This window comes from Squalius cephalus, assembly GCF_949319135.1.
Source record: "Squalius cephalus genome assembly, chromosome: 15".
Taxonomy (NCBI): Eukaryota; Metazoa; Chordata; class Actinopteri; order Cypriniformes; family Leuciscidae; genus Squalius; species Squalius cephalus.
This window is the reverse complement of record NC_137136.1, coordinates 13,321,970-13,337,792: the sequence shown is the minus strand read 5'-3', so window position 1 is coordinate 13,337,792 and position 15,823 is coordinate 13,321,970. Positions and strand designations below refer to the sequence as shown.

Below are 15,823 nucleotides of genomic sequence, written 5' to 3'. Positions count from 1 at the left end.
ATTAAATCCCATGTGTGATTTGGGGTTTGAATCATCAGTTAGAAAAAAGAGCTGGAGACGGTTAGCAGTCACCACGATGGGCTTGTTAACAGGGTGAAACCTGTCTGTGGAATTCTGTAATAAATAATTACTTAAAATGGCATCAAACTGTATCTTACTGTTGTTCAAATGATTGTGCAATCTCAAATGAGCCTAAAGTAAAAAAAAAAAAATCATTACTGTGATTAGATTTTATTATTTTGAAGTGAGGAAACACTTACTTTGAGAAACATACCAAATTATTAGAACTTTTCCTTTTTTTCTTTTTATTAGACATGCAGATTTTTAATAGCACCTTCACTAAAATTATAAAGCAGTCATTTTTTTCTCCATAGTTTTTATGCGGCTACAATTGCAATGACTCTCTAGTGACAGAGCAAGGGTCTAACAGTCATAATAAATAAACCTTTGTTTGATTTGGCAGTGCTACAAAAATAAGGACAGCAAAAAAAACAGGAGAAAGAGAGAGATGCAAACCTTTCCTATGATTCACACTGCTTTTTAGCCTGTTTACAAAATGGGGAAGGTTTAAAGTCTGCAGACATGTTTTTATGCAGCACTACAATGGTGTAGGCCTAATTTGTGGTTTGTTTAAAGGAATAGTTCACTCAAAAATGAAGATTCTTTTATTCTTTACTCACCCTCAATTTGTTTCTAACGTGTATGCATTTCTTTCATCTGCTATTTTGAAGAATGTCGGTAACCAAACAGTTGGTGGACCCCATTGACTTCGATAGTATTTTGTTTCCTACTATGGAAGTCAATGGTGTCCATCAACTGTCACGTAACTATGATGGTTTAGGAGGAACATCTGAGCTCATCTTGGAGGATGTTTAGACTTTAGACCAGTTTAGACTTCACGTCAATAATGCTACGGTAACACTTTACAATACGGGTCCACTAATATGCATTTATTCATGCTTAACTAATGCACAGATAATCACATGTATGACTCATGAAGAACTAATCAATGATTACTGAATCAGCAACTAATAAGTCTATATGATTAATAGATTAAGTAGTATATGAATTGCTATTAATCAAATGTATCATCATGTATTAATTCCTAAATAGCATATAGTATTAAATAATAGTGTAAATTAATGTATTAATTACCACAATTGGTCAAACCTGTACTTCAACTTCCAGTTGTCTGATTTAATTAATCATTAGCTAATTATTTTCAAATGTATCATTATGTTATGACTTCACTTGTTGAAGCGCATGACTTTTAACTAATTGTTAAGTAATATGTCGTTTTGACATTATCGCATCATGCCGCAAAAGCTGGCTACACTGGACATGACAAAGCATTGCAAGTCCATTTGTCCTTTGTAACAGGAGTGTTGCAAGAGCATACATAATATGTTAACCTGAACAGTGTGTGAAGTGCTTAAAAATGATAAATACACTAATTTATTCACAGTATTTGTAAATGTGAAAAACCTGCATAAGGTAATAAATTAATTGAAGTTCAATGACATTTGTTAGCATTTTATTTACATTAGTCATTTAAACAATAACAAGCATTATTGCGTAGCTGTTTAAATATATATCAACTAATGTTCCGTTAAGCATTACATAATGTTTCTTAATGATTTATTAATGAAGCGTTTACACATTGTAACATTTGTAGATGCTCTTTAAAAAAGTGCTTGATCATGGATTGAGTTTAATGAAATTTGTAAGCATTTCAATTTACATTAAAAAATGATCTGCTAATCATTATGTAACGTTTAGTAAGTACATTAGTAAACATTAACAAGCACATTATCTCATATTTCTAGCTGTGAATTAACTAATGATCTGTTAAGCATTAATGTTTGTTAATGATTTATTAATGAAAGTTGTTATAGTGTAACCGTTGCTGGTGCAGTAATCATTAATTCATGTTTTAGTTCTTCATAAGTCATATATTAACATTATGCATTACTTAAGCATGAATTAATGCAAAGTAGTGCACCCGTATTGTAAAGTGTTACCAACGCTACTTTATTTTTACCCAGCAGAGGGAGATCAAGTTATAAAATAATCATCTTTGCTAGTTTATTTTGAACCATTTTGACAAATTAGAAAAGACAGAAATAGGCACCAATTTTATTTAATTAACTTATTGCCTGCTGAAATAGAACATTTTAAACTTCTTGTTGCTTTTTCTCATTATAAAACCAGTTTATTCTAAATCTTCTTGACTAGTGTGATCTCAGGTTAACACTAAACACTGATATTGTCTCGACTTGCACAGTAGATGCTAATTATTTGCCATTGTTTCTTTTATCCAGTCCAGGTAGTTCTGCACTTTAGTGTAGAAACCTTTAGAGACTGCATTACCACATCTTTCAGGACCCCATGATACAATGCCCCTCACTTCATAGGGCTGCTCTTTAGATCCATAGCCCAACATGGGGACGAACAGAGGACCCCCACTGTCACCTTTACAACTGTCAACACTTTTAACATCGTCTCCAGCACAGAACATGTTATCAGTGACAGGCAGATCCGCTTTACACTTATCATATTCCTGAACATGCCCATAACGTAAAGTTTTACTTTTTAAGCCTTTCTCAAACCCTCCAAAACCCGATATAGTACCCATCGTGCCCTCCAGTACAAGTTCATGCGTTTTGTTTGGCAGACACACTGGCCTGAGGTTTGGACCGAGTGGCACCTGGGCAGACATTTTGATCAGAGCAATGTCATTGTTAAAGGTTGTTATATGTGCACCCCGACCAACCCTATGATAATTGGGGTGAATTATGATCTTCTCGGCCTCCATAGTGACTACGTTTTCGTCCTCAGTATTATTTATTCCTCCAAGCCAAGTCATGTTGTAATTTTCATATCCATCCACTACATGAGCAGCCGTTAGAGCCCAGTAATCACTGATCAGAGACGCACCACCTCTGGTATATGTATTATGGAAAAGCTGCCAGGGAATCTGCCCCAGTCTGGCTGGCTTCCCACCAAAGACTCTGCCACCAGAAGAGGCTTCTATATTCATTCCACAAACTAAAACATAAAAAAAAAAATATATATATATATATATAAAAAATATAAATATATATCAAAATATGCGTAATGTAAAATAAAGTTAAATAACAATAGTGCAAATGCACAAGTACAAAATGATATAAAATCTCATTTTATCTGTCTGTCTGTCAAGCCACTATTATTACCAGGATAACAAGGAGGAATAACATCAATGTTGTTGTCTTCTGTCCATTTCCGGTCATTTGCACACTTGTATCTTACTACACAGGAGAAGGAAAGAAAGGTAATTAGCCTTAATAGTCAGGATTTGTCAGTCACAAGAATAAAATTGGGTTTTGTACAGTTTTCGACCTTTAGGGGTATCCTTAAATTTGTAGTAAGGCTCATTGCAGTGATACTCTATGACAGAGAGATATTCGTTGTTTTTTCCACTGATAAACTGTAAGGCTCCATTAGGCAGCCACTTTGGTTCTCCACAGTCAATAACTGCAATGACACATAGAAACAAAATGATGAATGGATGAAATGTAGCAAAATGTGAAATCAGGTGATGTGTATTTACTCACTCTTGCACTCTGGCAGTGTCAAATGCCACTGTCCATTACTCTGACACATGGACTTAAAACTTGCAATCTCTTTATCTCCCTTACAGAATGCACAGGAAGAGAAAAGCACAATATTAAGGGGAAAAAAATGATGAATTCATGTCACATGTTGCTTAGGCCATCATAACCAAATTTCCTAGTTGACTCTTTTTGTTCAAGTTTTATCATATGCATGATTTTTAATCTCACCATCATGAGCTTGTATCCTGGGTTACAGCGCACATGAATGTAGTCTCTGTACAAGTACTGGGCAAACACTGGTGTGACTTTTCCATGGCTGATACTGCCCGGATTTGGACACTTCACCCCTTTAAAAGAGAAGTGAGCACATCACACTAATAAACCTTAGCAGAGTTATTTGAAGATTTATAGTGATTTCTCAGTGTTCTGACATCCACATGGAAAAACAGTCAATAAAGATCCATCATATGTTTCTCTCTCACTCTGTGTGGTGTAATGTAAGCTCCACCCCTGGCTCTGTCCGTATCTGTCAGTGTGATACTCTAGCTGGACAGAGTGAGCGCCAGTTTCGAGGACGCCAGGGCTTTTTCCTCCGCAGTACTTCTGATCTTTTCCTAAGAATGACACCTGAGAAAAAATGAGAAATAAACCTAAAAAATGTATTCATCTGAAGATAGACAGACGTTTATAGCAAAACATACTTGCAGCCAGTGGTAGAGGCAGGTTGGTCCTTGATTGTAGACCTGCTCTATGTGGAAGTTCTGGCTAAAGTTGAGAGTGATAATAAAGCCTGGCTGCACAGAGATGCTGTAGACACAGTCCAGATCTTGTGGGGACATGTCTGGGTAACCAGGACTGGAGATGGTCCCCTCTTGTTCACTGTGCACCCCACCTCCACAGTCCACTAGCACAGGTGGGAAACACACACCACTTGCTATAGATCTTGCGCACAAGCGCGAACAAGCGCGCGGCCATCTTTAGAATATTGTCTTTGAACTTCCGTTTCTGCGGTAGCTCTGTATATTTCTATGGCATCGCTGTTGAAGAGTGATTAGCTGGTGAAGAGGATTTACTTATTGTAGAGTTGGCAAAAGTTATCATGAGCATTGTAATGTTTGAAGTGGACGTCATAACAAAAGACCGGGAAGTTTTTAAAACGAGTGGTTCGTTCATAAATCAGTGAGATCTTACCTTCATGCTGTGGAAATACAAACCGGAAGACACAAAAAGGGGGAAAAGGGGCGGGGCTACATAAGGTCTATAGGTTATTATTTTTTCAGCTGGATGTAATGTTAGACCTTGCTTTATATCAGCGTTATTTTTGTATCATCAAATTTTGTATCATTTTTCCGTTTTCATATTAATTTTAGTTTAATTTTTAGTAATTTTGTTATAAATATATATATATATATATATATATATATATATATATATTTATATATATATATTAACTATATTTTAGTTTTAGGCAACATTTATCATTTTCATTTAGTTTAAGTTTTTCATTTAATATTTATATTATATTTTGTTTCAGCTTTATTTCAAATAAAAAACTTTTTTTATTAGTTTTATTTTTGGTTAACGATGATAACCTTGATTTTTATATTGTTTTTATATACAGTATTACATTAATAATATGACTGGATTGTTTTTATTATGCTATTATTTTGATGACTATACATTAAAATGCAATGATTAAATGCAGAAAGCTATATTTGCGAATATATGTAAATTGATTAGGAATTAGAAATAAACTGTTTAAAATCGTGACTGAAAAAATGCGTAGCATTTTTAAAAAATTTAACACCTCAGAAAACTAAAAACAATCACCAACCTATATAATCAACATAAACAGCATGCTGAAAATGTAAAGATCATGACGCCTGGGTTGTTTTTAATGAACACACTCACAGGCACAGGTGCGTTGGTCAGCCCTTAGTGTGTAACCATGGTGACATGCACACAGGTAGGAGCCAAGAGTGTTGAGGCATATCTGTGAACATGGTGGATCTTTTACCACACTGGAAGACGAACACTCATCTATGTCTAAGGGAACAAGTATAAGGATATCAAGCATTAAAAGATGTATACAAAAGGTTATGGTGTTAATACAGCACTAAAATACCATTATTCAGCATACTGCTTTTATACAACAGTTCAATAAACAAGAAATAAATATTCAGCAACTTACATTTTAGACACATTATTGCCAGTTACTGTGACCATTTTTGTTGTGTTAATATTTCCAAAATGAAGCCACGAGCAACACACCATAGTGTTTTGTTACTGAATGAATCAGTGTTTTTGAACAAATCAGTTGAGCGGATCAATGACTCTCTTATTAAAGACACTTGTTTGCACCTACTGGTGTATTGATGCAATTGCAGACAGTTGCTATGTTACCATCCAAAAGTAGTGAATTTAACTCATACAACGCTTGTGAATGTTTCCATCCCATGTGTTTAAAAGAACAACATTTTCACTTCTCGTGAAACTGGGGCAATGTATCAATAATAAAAATGGAAGTTGCTGCAACTAAGCCACTGTGGTTCTTTTTTCCATAATAATAAATTACTTAATAATCAAATTTGAGGACCGAACTGTTGAATGAATTAAAAATCTAAAAGGAGAATATTTTACATCCTGATCATATTTAGGGTGGAAACATATTATGTACACAACACTAAATTGTTTGTAAAATGCTTGAAACGTGTATATAACTCACCAACAGCCTGGTAGAATGCAGTGAATCCCAAGTGTGACTCATGATTTGAGTCGTCCGTTAGAAAAAGCAGCTGGAGACGGTTACCGGGAGCCAAGATAGGCTTTTCACCTGGGTGAAACCTGTCGGTGGAATTCTGACCACAGAATTTCCCCAGAACCTTCTCATCAGACACAACCTGAACATAAATGAACCACATGTGCTGAAGTATTAGAAACTATATATCCTGCTAGATAAATTACTTACTAAAGCCAAATGACAGTCACATCATGAATTTTCAATCCTAATTCACAGTGCATATGTATGGCTTTCTTTGGAGGCATTCCCCCAAAACACAGTATGAGGTATGAATCGTGCAACATATCCACATGATACTGAAAATCTAAGTTGAAGCATCACTAACCGAGACAGAATCGTAGTAACAGTCTGGAGAGGGCTCAATGTCCAGGTGATTGAATGTTAGCTGGATCTGGTAGCCTTGAGGCACCTCCAGGTCCCACTGTTCTTGGAGATTCTCTGGATATGGCTGAGGGTACTGTGGAGAAGACACTTCTCCAAACATGGCCATCTCACATTCACACACATTCACACATGCCCACAGCAGGCTGGATCAGTGTTTGAGTAAAAAAACAGAAAAAGATCATAATTGTGTCATGGAGAATTCAGTAAATAGACACAGGATGTTCTGAGATGGCTAAGAAATGTCGATGTCCACCAATGATTTTATTAAACGAACAACACAATTGAATATACAGTATATGTTGTAATACATGCAAATGTTAAGAATTAAACCTAAAAACAACTTACCAAATTATTATATGTATTCCATCCATAACAGATATGCAGATGTCAAAAACTGTTTCACTACACTGATAATGCAGACATGAGGTTTTCTTGTGATAAAGTTTATGTGGTTAACAATCAGATATGAGAGAACAAGAGTCTAAAAGTCATCAAAAAAGGTAAACTTGTTTGATTTGGCTATGGCAGAAAAGAGAGAGACGATTACTTTTCCCGTAAACCTTGCTGTGTTTTTAACCTGTTTACTCAAACATTAAGGGTTAAAGTCTACACAGATCATTTTCATGCATCTTTTCTTTACAGATTATTAGATGTTTCCATCCTTGTCAGTTACAAAGAAGGTGTTTGTCTATTAAGCAGTTTTGAGGAAATAAATCATAATTCATAAATATTTGCTGTTTAGGCACTGCAGTTGGGCAATGAGTTTAAAAGTCACAAAAAAAAAAGGTTTATTTGATTTGGCTGAAGAGGAAGTCAAATCTAGAAAGGTAAACGTACGAGGCATGGAAATGCCATTGTACAAAAGAAACTGAATGGCTTTTTATGTGAAAATGATTTTATTGGGGCATATAAAACTTGAATCATTTATATATATAGCAGATTAGACATTGTAGACAGAAACTTTTATAATGTGCATTGTAATAACAACTGCTGTAGGTGAATATAATTTTAGTGCACTGATGTTAGTTTTTTTCCATGGTTTCTTTGATCCAATCCAGGTAGTTTTGGACTTTAGTATAGTAGCCCTTGAAGCTTTTATTTCCACATCCAGGAGGACCCCATGATACAATGCCTGCAAGACGATAAGGCTTGTCTGGAGACCCATAGCCCAGAACAGGGGAAAACAAAGGACCTCCAGCGTCACCTTGACAACTGTCTATATGATCTCCTCCAGCACAGGACATGTTATGAGTGACAGGTAAACCTCTTGAATCACATTTATCAAGTGAATATATCTCAACAAGTCCATGAAGCAGATATTGACTCATTTTTTTTTCTTCCCATTTTCCAAAACCTGAGATTGTGCCCTCCGCCACAAGTTCATCTGTTTTGTTTGGCAGACACACTGGCCTGATGTTTGGACCAAGTGTCACCCTGGCAGACATTTTGATGAGTGCAATGTCATTATCAAATTGGTTTTGTTTTATATTTTTACCAACTTTCTGATAATTTGGGTGAATTATGATCTTCTCTGTCTCCATAATGACTGCATTTATGTCCTGACCATCAATTATTCCCCCTAACCAATTCATGGGGTTTTCTTCATATCCATCCACTACATGAGCAGCTGTTAGAGCCCAGTAATCACTGATCAGAGACGCACCACCTCTGGGATTTGACCTATGTAAGAGCTGCCAGGGAATTTGCCCCAGTCTGGCTGGCTCCCCATCAAAGACTCTGCCACCAGAAGAGGCTTCTGTATTCATTCCACACACTAAAAGAAAGAGAGAGAAATATTAAATTTATGAAAATGAGATATGAAAGATAACCAAGCATATTTGGGGTTATAATCATATTCAGGATGACTGAGTACCTGGTTCACATTTAGGCAAATCTTCTGTTAATTTTTGACCACTCTCAGACACCCAATTACCATCAGCATTACAGGTAAAATTACCTGAGAAAAGGGAAGACAGACAAAGATGTGAAACTAACTACTTTTATCAAGAATTACGACAATGATGTTCACATAAACCATACACATCTCACCAGTTTTATCCAGTTGATAATACTGAGATTTGCACTTGAAACTGATTTGTTTCAGATAAGTTGTTGGAGGATCTTTTTCTGAAAGCTCCACTAATTCAGGAAGCTCTGGATTGCCACAATCCACGGCTGAGGAGGAAAACAAGAAGAGTTTTTTTTTTTTTTTTTAATTGAGACTAACAATTTTCATCTTAATGCGTCGCTAAACATGTCGCTAAACTAGGGAATGAACTTGCGCTCCCTGGGGCGGTTCAGCGCAAAGAGGAGGCGTGTTCCGGCACAAACGTTCCCTGGTGCTATTTTGCAGGTTAAGAAAACAATTCCGCCACTGACCGAAAAAAAATAGTTTAAAGTCAGTGGCACATTGCGCATGTTATTCATATGCTATTTTAAGGGCGCATGCTTGGCCATAATCAATGTAGCGTGTGCACAACGCGCACTTTGATTCTCTCATCTACACACAGACGCAGCAGGTTTCATTTTTGCAAATCATAGCCTACATTTTTACGATAGATAGATAGATAGATAGATAGATAGATAGATAGATAGATAAACAGTTTATTATAAAAGCATACATCTAGCTTACACATTTACCCAAATTATCATATGCCTGTTTAACCAAAGTTAATTTGGGTGTGTTTCTCCATCCTCAACGTCCCTGATGAGAACGTCAGTCTCCTCGGCTGTGAACCACTCCTCGCGTGCGCCTGGCAAATCCGCCGTTATAATATCCGCTATAGAACAAGCGCGCCTGCTCTTAAAGGGAATGTGAGATGTCGCTCTGATTGGTTTATTTCACGTTACGCCCAAACCACACCTATGAATAATGAAGCTACTTCAGACCATGCCCTTTTAGATTTGCGCCGGGCGCAAGAGTCATTTATCTCGCCGGGAAAATAGCAACAGCGCCCAAGACCCGCCCACAAAGTTACTTGCGCTTGGCGCTTGACACTTGCGTTTCAGATCGTTAAAATAGGGCCCAGAGTGTTAATATTGCATTATTCATTTGTTCATTTGTAGATTCATTAATGACAGAACAGAATTCTAAAGTGTTACCGAACTTTGCATTAATCATTCATCAGCTGGGAAAAAAACATTTTCTGAAAGGGATTCCAAAGATATTCCTCTGTTTTGTTATAGCAGTGGAGTGGACTTCCCTATTCTATTAGAGAATTACAACAATTATTAAAACTATATAGGCACTCTTTGGTCGGTTTCTATGGTCACCGTCATCATTAGTTCAGTTGTTTCTGCAGGGAGGCAACCAGCTGGAAAAGGAAAATGACGTGCTGTTCAAAAAGTTGATGCAAAGTCCAAAAATGGTGTTTTATTGGAAGGTGCTAAAATATTTACAGTGCAGGAGAAAACAAAAATAAATAAAAACTGTACAAAAAGAAAACAAAGCAGCAACAATGTGATAATTTTGCTTAAATCAAATGGCCCAAGTTCGCAACACTGCTCATGAGGTTTCTCTGAGTCCACAATCAGAACTGAAATCCTTCTTCTTCTTCTTCTTCTTCTTCTTCTTCTTCTTCTTCTTCTTCTTCTTCTTGTTACTGGCCACAGGAGTATTACCGCCACCTACTGTACAGCCTACATGGGTGATGCATCTGTATATTCATTTTATTTTATATACATTCCTTCCCTCTTCTCTCCTTTTATTTGTGGATGTAATGCCTCACCCACCTTCTGCTGACGCTGCGTGTTCAGCTCCTCCAACTTCCGCCCTGGGCTCCTCAACCTTTAAGGTGGGCAGAAGCATCACAATCCCCATACATTATATCCTATACAAACTGAAATCCTTTCAGCCAGCAAGCCTATTTATAGGCTGAAGCCCCACCTACAGGGCATACCAATCACAGGAACAAACTAAAAAGTTTGTAACAATCAAATTAAATTAAATAAACACCCAACACTTAAACCTTCCAAACGTCTAATACAACAACCATTAACAAAGAAAGTTTAACAACAAATTGAATGGCAAAAACAACCCCCCCCCCCCCCCCCCCTCTGACATCACACCATAATGGTAGCTTCCACAGGAAGTGTGTAACCTGGATTATGGGTTTGGTTGTACAGAGTGTGAAACGGGAAGTTTAACTGCAATAAGGTTTGTGGAAAATTTGTGGAAAAATAAAGTTAATTATCATATTAATTATTGTGTGTTCTGGCATTCTGTTCTTTTAGGAAAATAATGACAAACTATAAGAAAAACTATAAAGAGTTGAAAACTATAACAAAACACAGCAGTAACAAAATTTGAACTAAACAAAACAAAAACTCCATGTCCTTCAGATGACCCAGATGCTCCTGCCAAGTTTGACTATAGATTAATATGTCATCTAAGTATGCAGAAGCAACTTCTACAACTTCTTCTACAACTTCTCAGTCCTTCGGAGTTTCCTTTGGAAAGTAGCTGGAGCTCCGTGAAGCCCAAAGGGAAGGACACCGAACTGAAAATGTCCCATTCACTGGTTGAAGGTTCAGTCACACCAAGGCTCTATGTGGTCTCCAATCCATCCTTCATAACTGTTAGAAGTCTTTGTGGCACCCGGTATACAGGCTGACGATTGGGATCTTTGAGAGTGATGTGATGGTGGATAACGCTTGTTCTGTCTGGTGTCTCCATAAAGAGTTGGGCTGGGATGCATTGCAGAAGTTCCTGCCTTTGACCATCTTCAAGGTGCTCGAGGCTCACCTGACTGTTGCCCTGATCACCAGCCAGGTATTGTTCCTCCATTTCCTCCTCTACCTCCACGGATCTTATGAACAAAGCTGTAGTGGGTCCTGTTACTTCCTCAGATATAGGTTCTGGTTGTGTGGAACGAGCATACCACTTCTTCAACTTGTTGACATGGACGATTTGCAAGGGATGGGTCCTGGATGGGATCTCTATCTCATATGTCACAGGACCCACTTTCCGCTTTATTTGGTCGGCACCCTGCCACTTAGCCAGCAGTTTATGCTCACTCGTTGGTAACAACAACAAGACCTTCTCACCTGGCTTAAATGTACAGGATCTGGATGTTCGGTCTTAACACTCTTTTTGTCGTTTTTGAGACTGCAGGAGATTTTCTCGTGCAAGGGATGTTGTCTTCTGCAGATGCACATAGGAGAAAATGTTTTTCTTGTCTGGTTTATCAGTGGCATCCCAACTCTCCCTCAGTACATCCAGGGGCCCTCTGACATGGTGAGCATACAGGAGTTCAATTGGCGAGAGCTCTGTAGATGCCTGAGGCACCTCCCTATCTGCAAACAGGAGGAATGGAAGCCACTTGTCCTAGTCCTTGCCACTGTCAGAAACATACTTCCTCAGCATAGTTTTCAAGGTCTGGTTGAAATGTTCAACTCTTCTCCACAGGCCCAACTATGTCCACTCCTATTCACCTAGAAGGAGTTTCAACTACAGGAAGTGGTATAAGGGGTGCGTAGGTAGGAGTACGGCCAGTAGTGAGCTGGCATTCTGGACAAGATTTACAGAACTCATTAACCTCCCTGTACATCTTTGGCCAGTAAAATCTTTTGGCAATTCACATTAATGTCTTCATAAAAGCCAAGTGACCTGCCCAGGGAATAGAATGCCCAAGTTCTAATACCTCCTTCCTGTAGGTACTACCAGCTGCAGTCCATCTTCCTATCTTACCCTATTTTGGGGTAATGTTACATGTCAGTTTGTTTTTGGACTTCTTTCTGTTTGCATTTGTTCAGTTCCCGCCATCCCGCCTCCAGTTTCCATGGTCACCATCATCATTAGTTCAATTGTTTCAGCTGTGTGTCGTTAATAATCTCATTAGTTCTCTTTGTTTGCCACCTGTATATATTCCCTGTGTTCTCCCTCAGTCTTCGTCGGTTCTCGTTGATGTTTAGTTGTGTTTGTTCTCGAGAGTTTCTCCTGCGTTTTTCCTTATTCCAATGTGTTTGATGATTAAAGTCTTCCTTCCAAAATTCTTCCTCGTCGTGCGTATTTCTCAGCACCACCAACCATAACAGTATGGTGTAAACAGCCCTTTATTCTTGTTAATATGCTGATTGTTTAGCACATTTTATTATTTTTTCTTAGTGGAAGCTTTAAGAATATCTAAAATAATAACTAGGAAAACATATTAATTTTTTTTTTAATTAAAATCAATATTTTAAGTCCATGTATTTATTTATGCTAAGTAGAATGTGCGTGTCTATGCATACAAAAGAAACACGTAAAAAGAATTGCAGCATTTATGTGGACAAACAGTGCGTGTTGACGTGGCCAAATTTCACGCGTTACAAAGACTATTGGCCCTGTTCTTCTTCCATAAATATGTGAGTAGTTGGGAGTGAGAACGTGTTGCCTATTGCAAAACATAGTGGAGATCCATCCACCTGCAAATTAGACCTGCGATTTATTCAAAAACACTGATTAATTCAGGAATGAAACGCCACTACCATGTGTTAGGAAACAAGCAACTGTTAGTTCTGCTGTGGGTTCATTTTCGCATGTGGATTTTAATTTTGAACAAATCAAAAATACACAGAACAAAAATAAACAAAGTACAATTACATTTTGCGTAAAAAGTAACATTCGTAACTACAGCACTGATGTGCTTTATTATAACTCACCATCACCAACAGCCTGGTATGATGCATTAAATCCCATGTGTGATTTGGGGTTTGAATCATCAGTTAGAAAAAAGAGCTGGAGACGGTTAGCAGACACCACGATGGGCTTGTTACCAGGGTGAAACCTGTCTGTGGAATTCTGGCCACAAAACTTCCACAGAACCTTCTTATCGGACACAACCTGGATGCAAAATAATCACTTAAAATGGCATCAAACTGTATTTTACTGTTGTTCAAATGATTGTTGTCAAATGAGCCTAAAGTTAAAACAAATCTTTTCTGTGATTAGATTTTACATTATTTTGAAGTGACGTAACACTTACTTTGAGAGAATCATGGCAACAGTTTGGAAAGGGCTCAATGTCCAGGTGATTGAACGTTAGCTGGATCTGATACCCCTGCGGCACCTCCAGGTCCCACTGTTCCAAGATATCTGGTGGATACGGCTGAGGGTACTGTGGAGAAGACACTTCTCCAAACATGGCCAGCTCACATTCACACATATTCACACATGCCCACAGCAGGCTGGATCGGTGTGTTTTGGTAGGACAGAGATACAGACAGAGATTCAAGTTTAATCTTTAAATAATTCTGTAAACTTGTTCTGAGATGGTTTAAACCATTACTCTCCATTGATGATTAAAATAATAATGTGGATGAACATAGACTTATATGACACATGAAATTAAACAACTTACCAAATTATTAGAACTTTTTCAACCATGACAGACATGCAGATGTCAATAGCACCTTCACTAAAATTATAACGCAGCTATTTTTTTCTCCGTAGTTTTTATGCGGCTACAATTGCAATGCCTCTCTAGAGCAAGGGTCTAACAGTCATGATAAAAGAACTTTTGTTTGATTTGGCAGTGCTACAAAAACAAGGAGAGCAAAAAACAGGAAAAAGAGAGAGATGCAAACTTTTCCCATGATTCACGCTGCATTTTAGCCTGTTTACAAAATGGGGAGGGTACTATGGTGTAGGCCTAATTTGTGGTTTGTTTGTTTTAAAGAATGGCTCACTTAAAAATTTTAAATAATTTACTCACCCCCAAGTTAGTTGTTTCAAACCTGTATGAATCTCTTTCTTCTGCTGAACACAAAAGATGATATTTTGAAGAATGTCAGTAACCAAACAGTTGATGGACCCCATTGACTTTCATAGTATTTTTTCCCTACTTTCATTTTTAAGTGAAGTATTCCTTTAAATTTGTATCCTCACATTAATTTTCTTTTGTAAATGGCCATTGGGAGGTTCAGTGCCCTACAGGGATAATTCCTACAATATGTGCATATTGTATATTTTAAGGTGCTGGGGCTATAGGATACTATAGTTTCAGTAAAGGTATTATGGATAAGAAAGAGATTATCTGACATGTATAGAATTATATTCACTTTATTTCATGTCCACGATCACATGTATGGTGGTTTAGGAGGAACATCTGAGCTCATCTTTGAGGATGATTGCATAACCAGTTTAGACTTCACATCAAAATGCTACGGTAACACTTTACAATACACGTCCACTAATAATATGCATTAATTCATGCTTAACTAATGCACAGATAATCACATGTATGTCTCATGAAGAACTAATTAATGATTACTGCATCAGCAACTATGAGTAAAAGATTAAGTAATATTTGAACTGATAATAATTAAATGTCGTCATGAATTAATTTCAGCACCTGTCAAAATCATTTGTAGATTTTTTTTAAACAAATGCTTGATCATATGCATTGAGTTTAATGACATTTGTAAGCATTTCAATTTACATTAAAATAATAATCTCCTAATCATTATGTAACTTTTTTTTTTAAGTTCATTAGTAAACATTAACAAGCACATTCTGTCAGGTTTAGAGAAGACTCAAACAGGTGAGTAAATATAAACAATGTTTATTGAGAACAGAAGCACGGAACCAGCAGATGTAATGGTGAGTCATGCAAACTTGAGATGAAGATAGAACTTAGCTGAATAGTAATATGAATGTCTTTGCAGGTGGACTGGAAACCAGAGTGGAGAGTGGATGATGAAGATGATCAAAGGAGAAGGCAGATGGCAGATCCGAATGAAGAATGAAGATAAGTACCTCAGGTTGGTAGATCAGGTAAGTAACAGGTAGTGAGTCTTGTGCATCCATGTAAAGACGAGACCAGACACTGAACAGAAGGTGAAGGGTTGTATATAAAGGGAGTGAATGATGAGGTGATGATGAGGTGCAGGTGTGGTGAATCAGTATTCCGGGGAGAGTGAACGAGTGGGCGGAGTATGCAGATCTGGTGGATCCCTGACACATTATCTAATTTTTCTAGCTGTGAATATATAGTAACTAATGATTTGTTAAGTATTAATGTTTGTTAATGATTTATTAATGAAAGTTATGTTACCATTGCTG

General features: G+C 37.3%; 2 protein-coding genes across 2 annotated transcripts; both read right to left on the bottom strand.

Annotated features, from left to right (window-relative positions):
* Positions 1 to 223: 223 nt before the first annotated feature.
* LOC307172996 (complement C1r-A subcomponent-like) lies at positions 224 to 7,367 on the bottom strand. Its single transcript, XM_079895783.1, has 11 exons — positions 7,126 to 7,367; positions 6,722 to 6,923; positions 6,322 to 6,496; positions 5,508 to 5,642; positions 4,298 to 4,500; positions 4,079 to 4,223; positions 3,825 to 3,943; positions 3,597 to 3,675; positions 3,382 to 3,516; positions 3,216 to 3,290; positions 224 to 3,048 (listed from the first exon to the last, which is right to left on the bottom strand). The coding sequence occupies exons 1-11, from the start codon at positions 7,149 to 7,151 to the stop codon at positions 2,291 to 2,293; spliced, it is 2,052 nt and encodes a 683-aa protein (XP_079751909.1). The 5' UTR covers positions 7,152 to 7,367; the 3' UTR covers positions 224 to 2,290.
* Positions 7,126 to 14,249, bottom strand: LOC307172998 (complement C1s subcomponent-like). The gene is made up of 6 exons (XM_079895785.1): positions 14,121 to 14,249; positions 13,746 to 13,947; positions 13,423 to 13,603; positions 8,830 to 8,955; positions 8,654 to 8,737; positions 7,126 to 8,554 (listed from the first exon to the last, which is right to left on the bottom strand). The coding sequence occupies exons 1-6, from the start codon at positions 14,153 to 14,155 to the stop codon at positions 7,803 to 7,805; spliced, it is 1,380 nt and encodes a 459-aa protein (XP_079751911.1). The 5' UTR covers positions 14,156 to 14,249; the 3' UTR covers positions 7,126 to 7,802.
* Between the last annotated feature and the right edge of the window lie 1,574 nt (positions 14,250 to 15,823).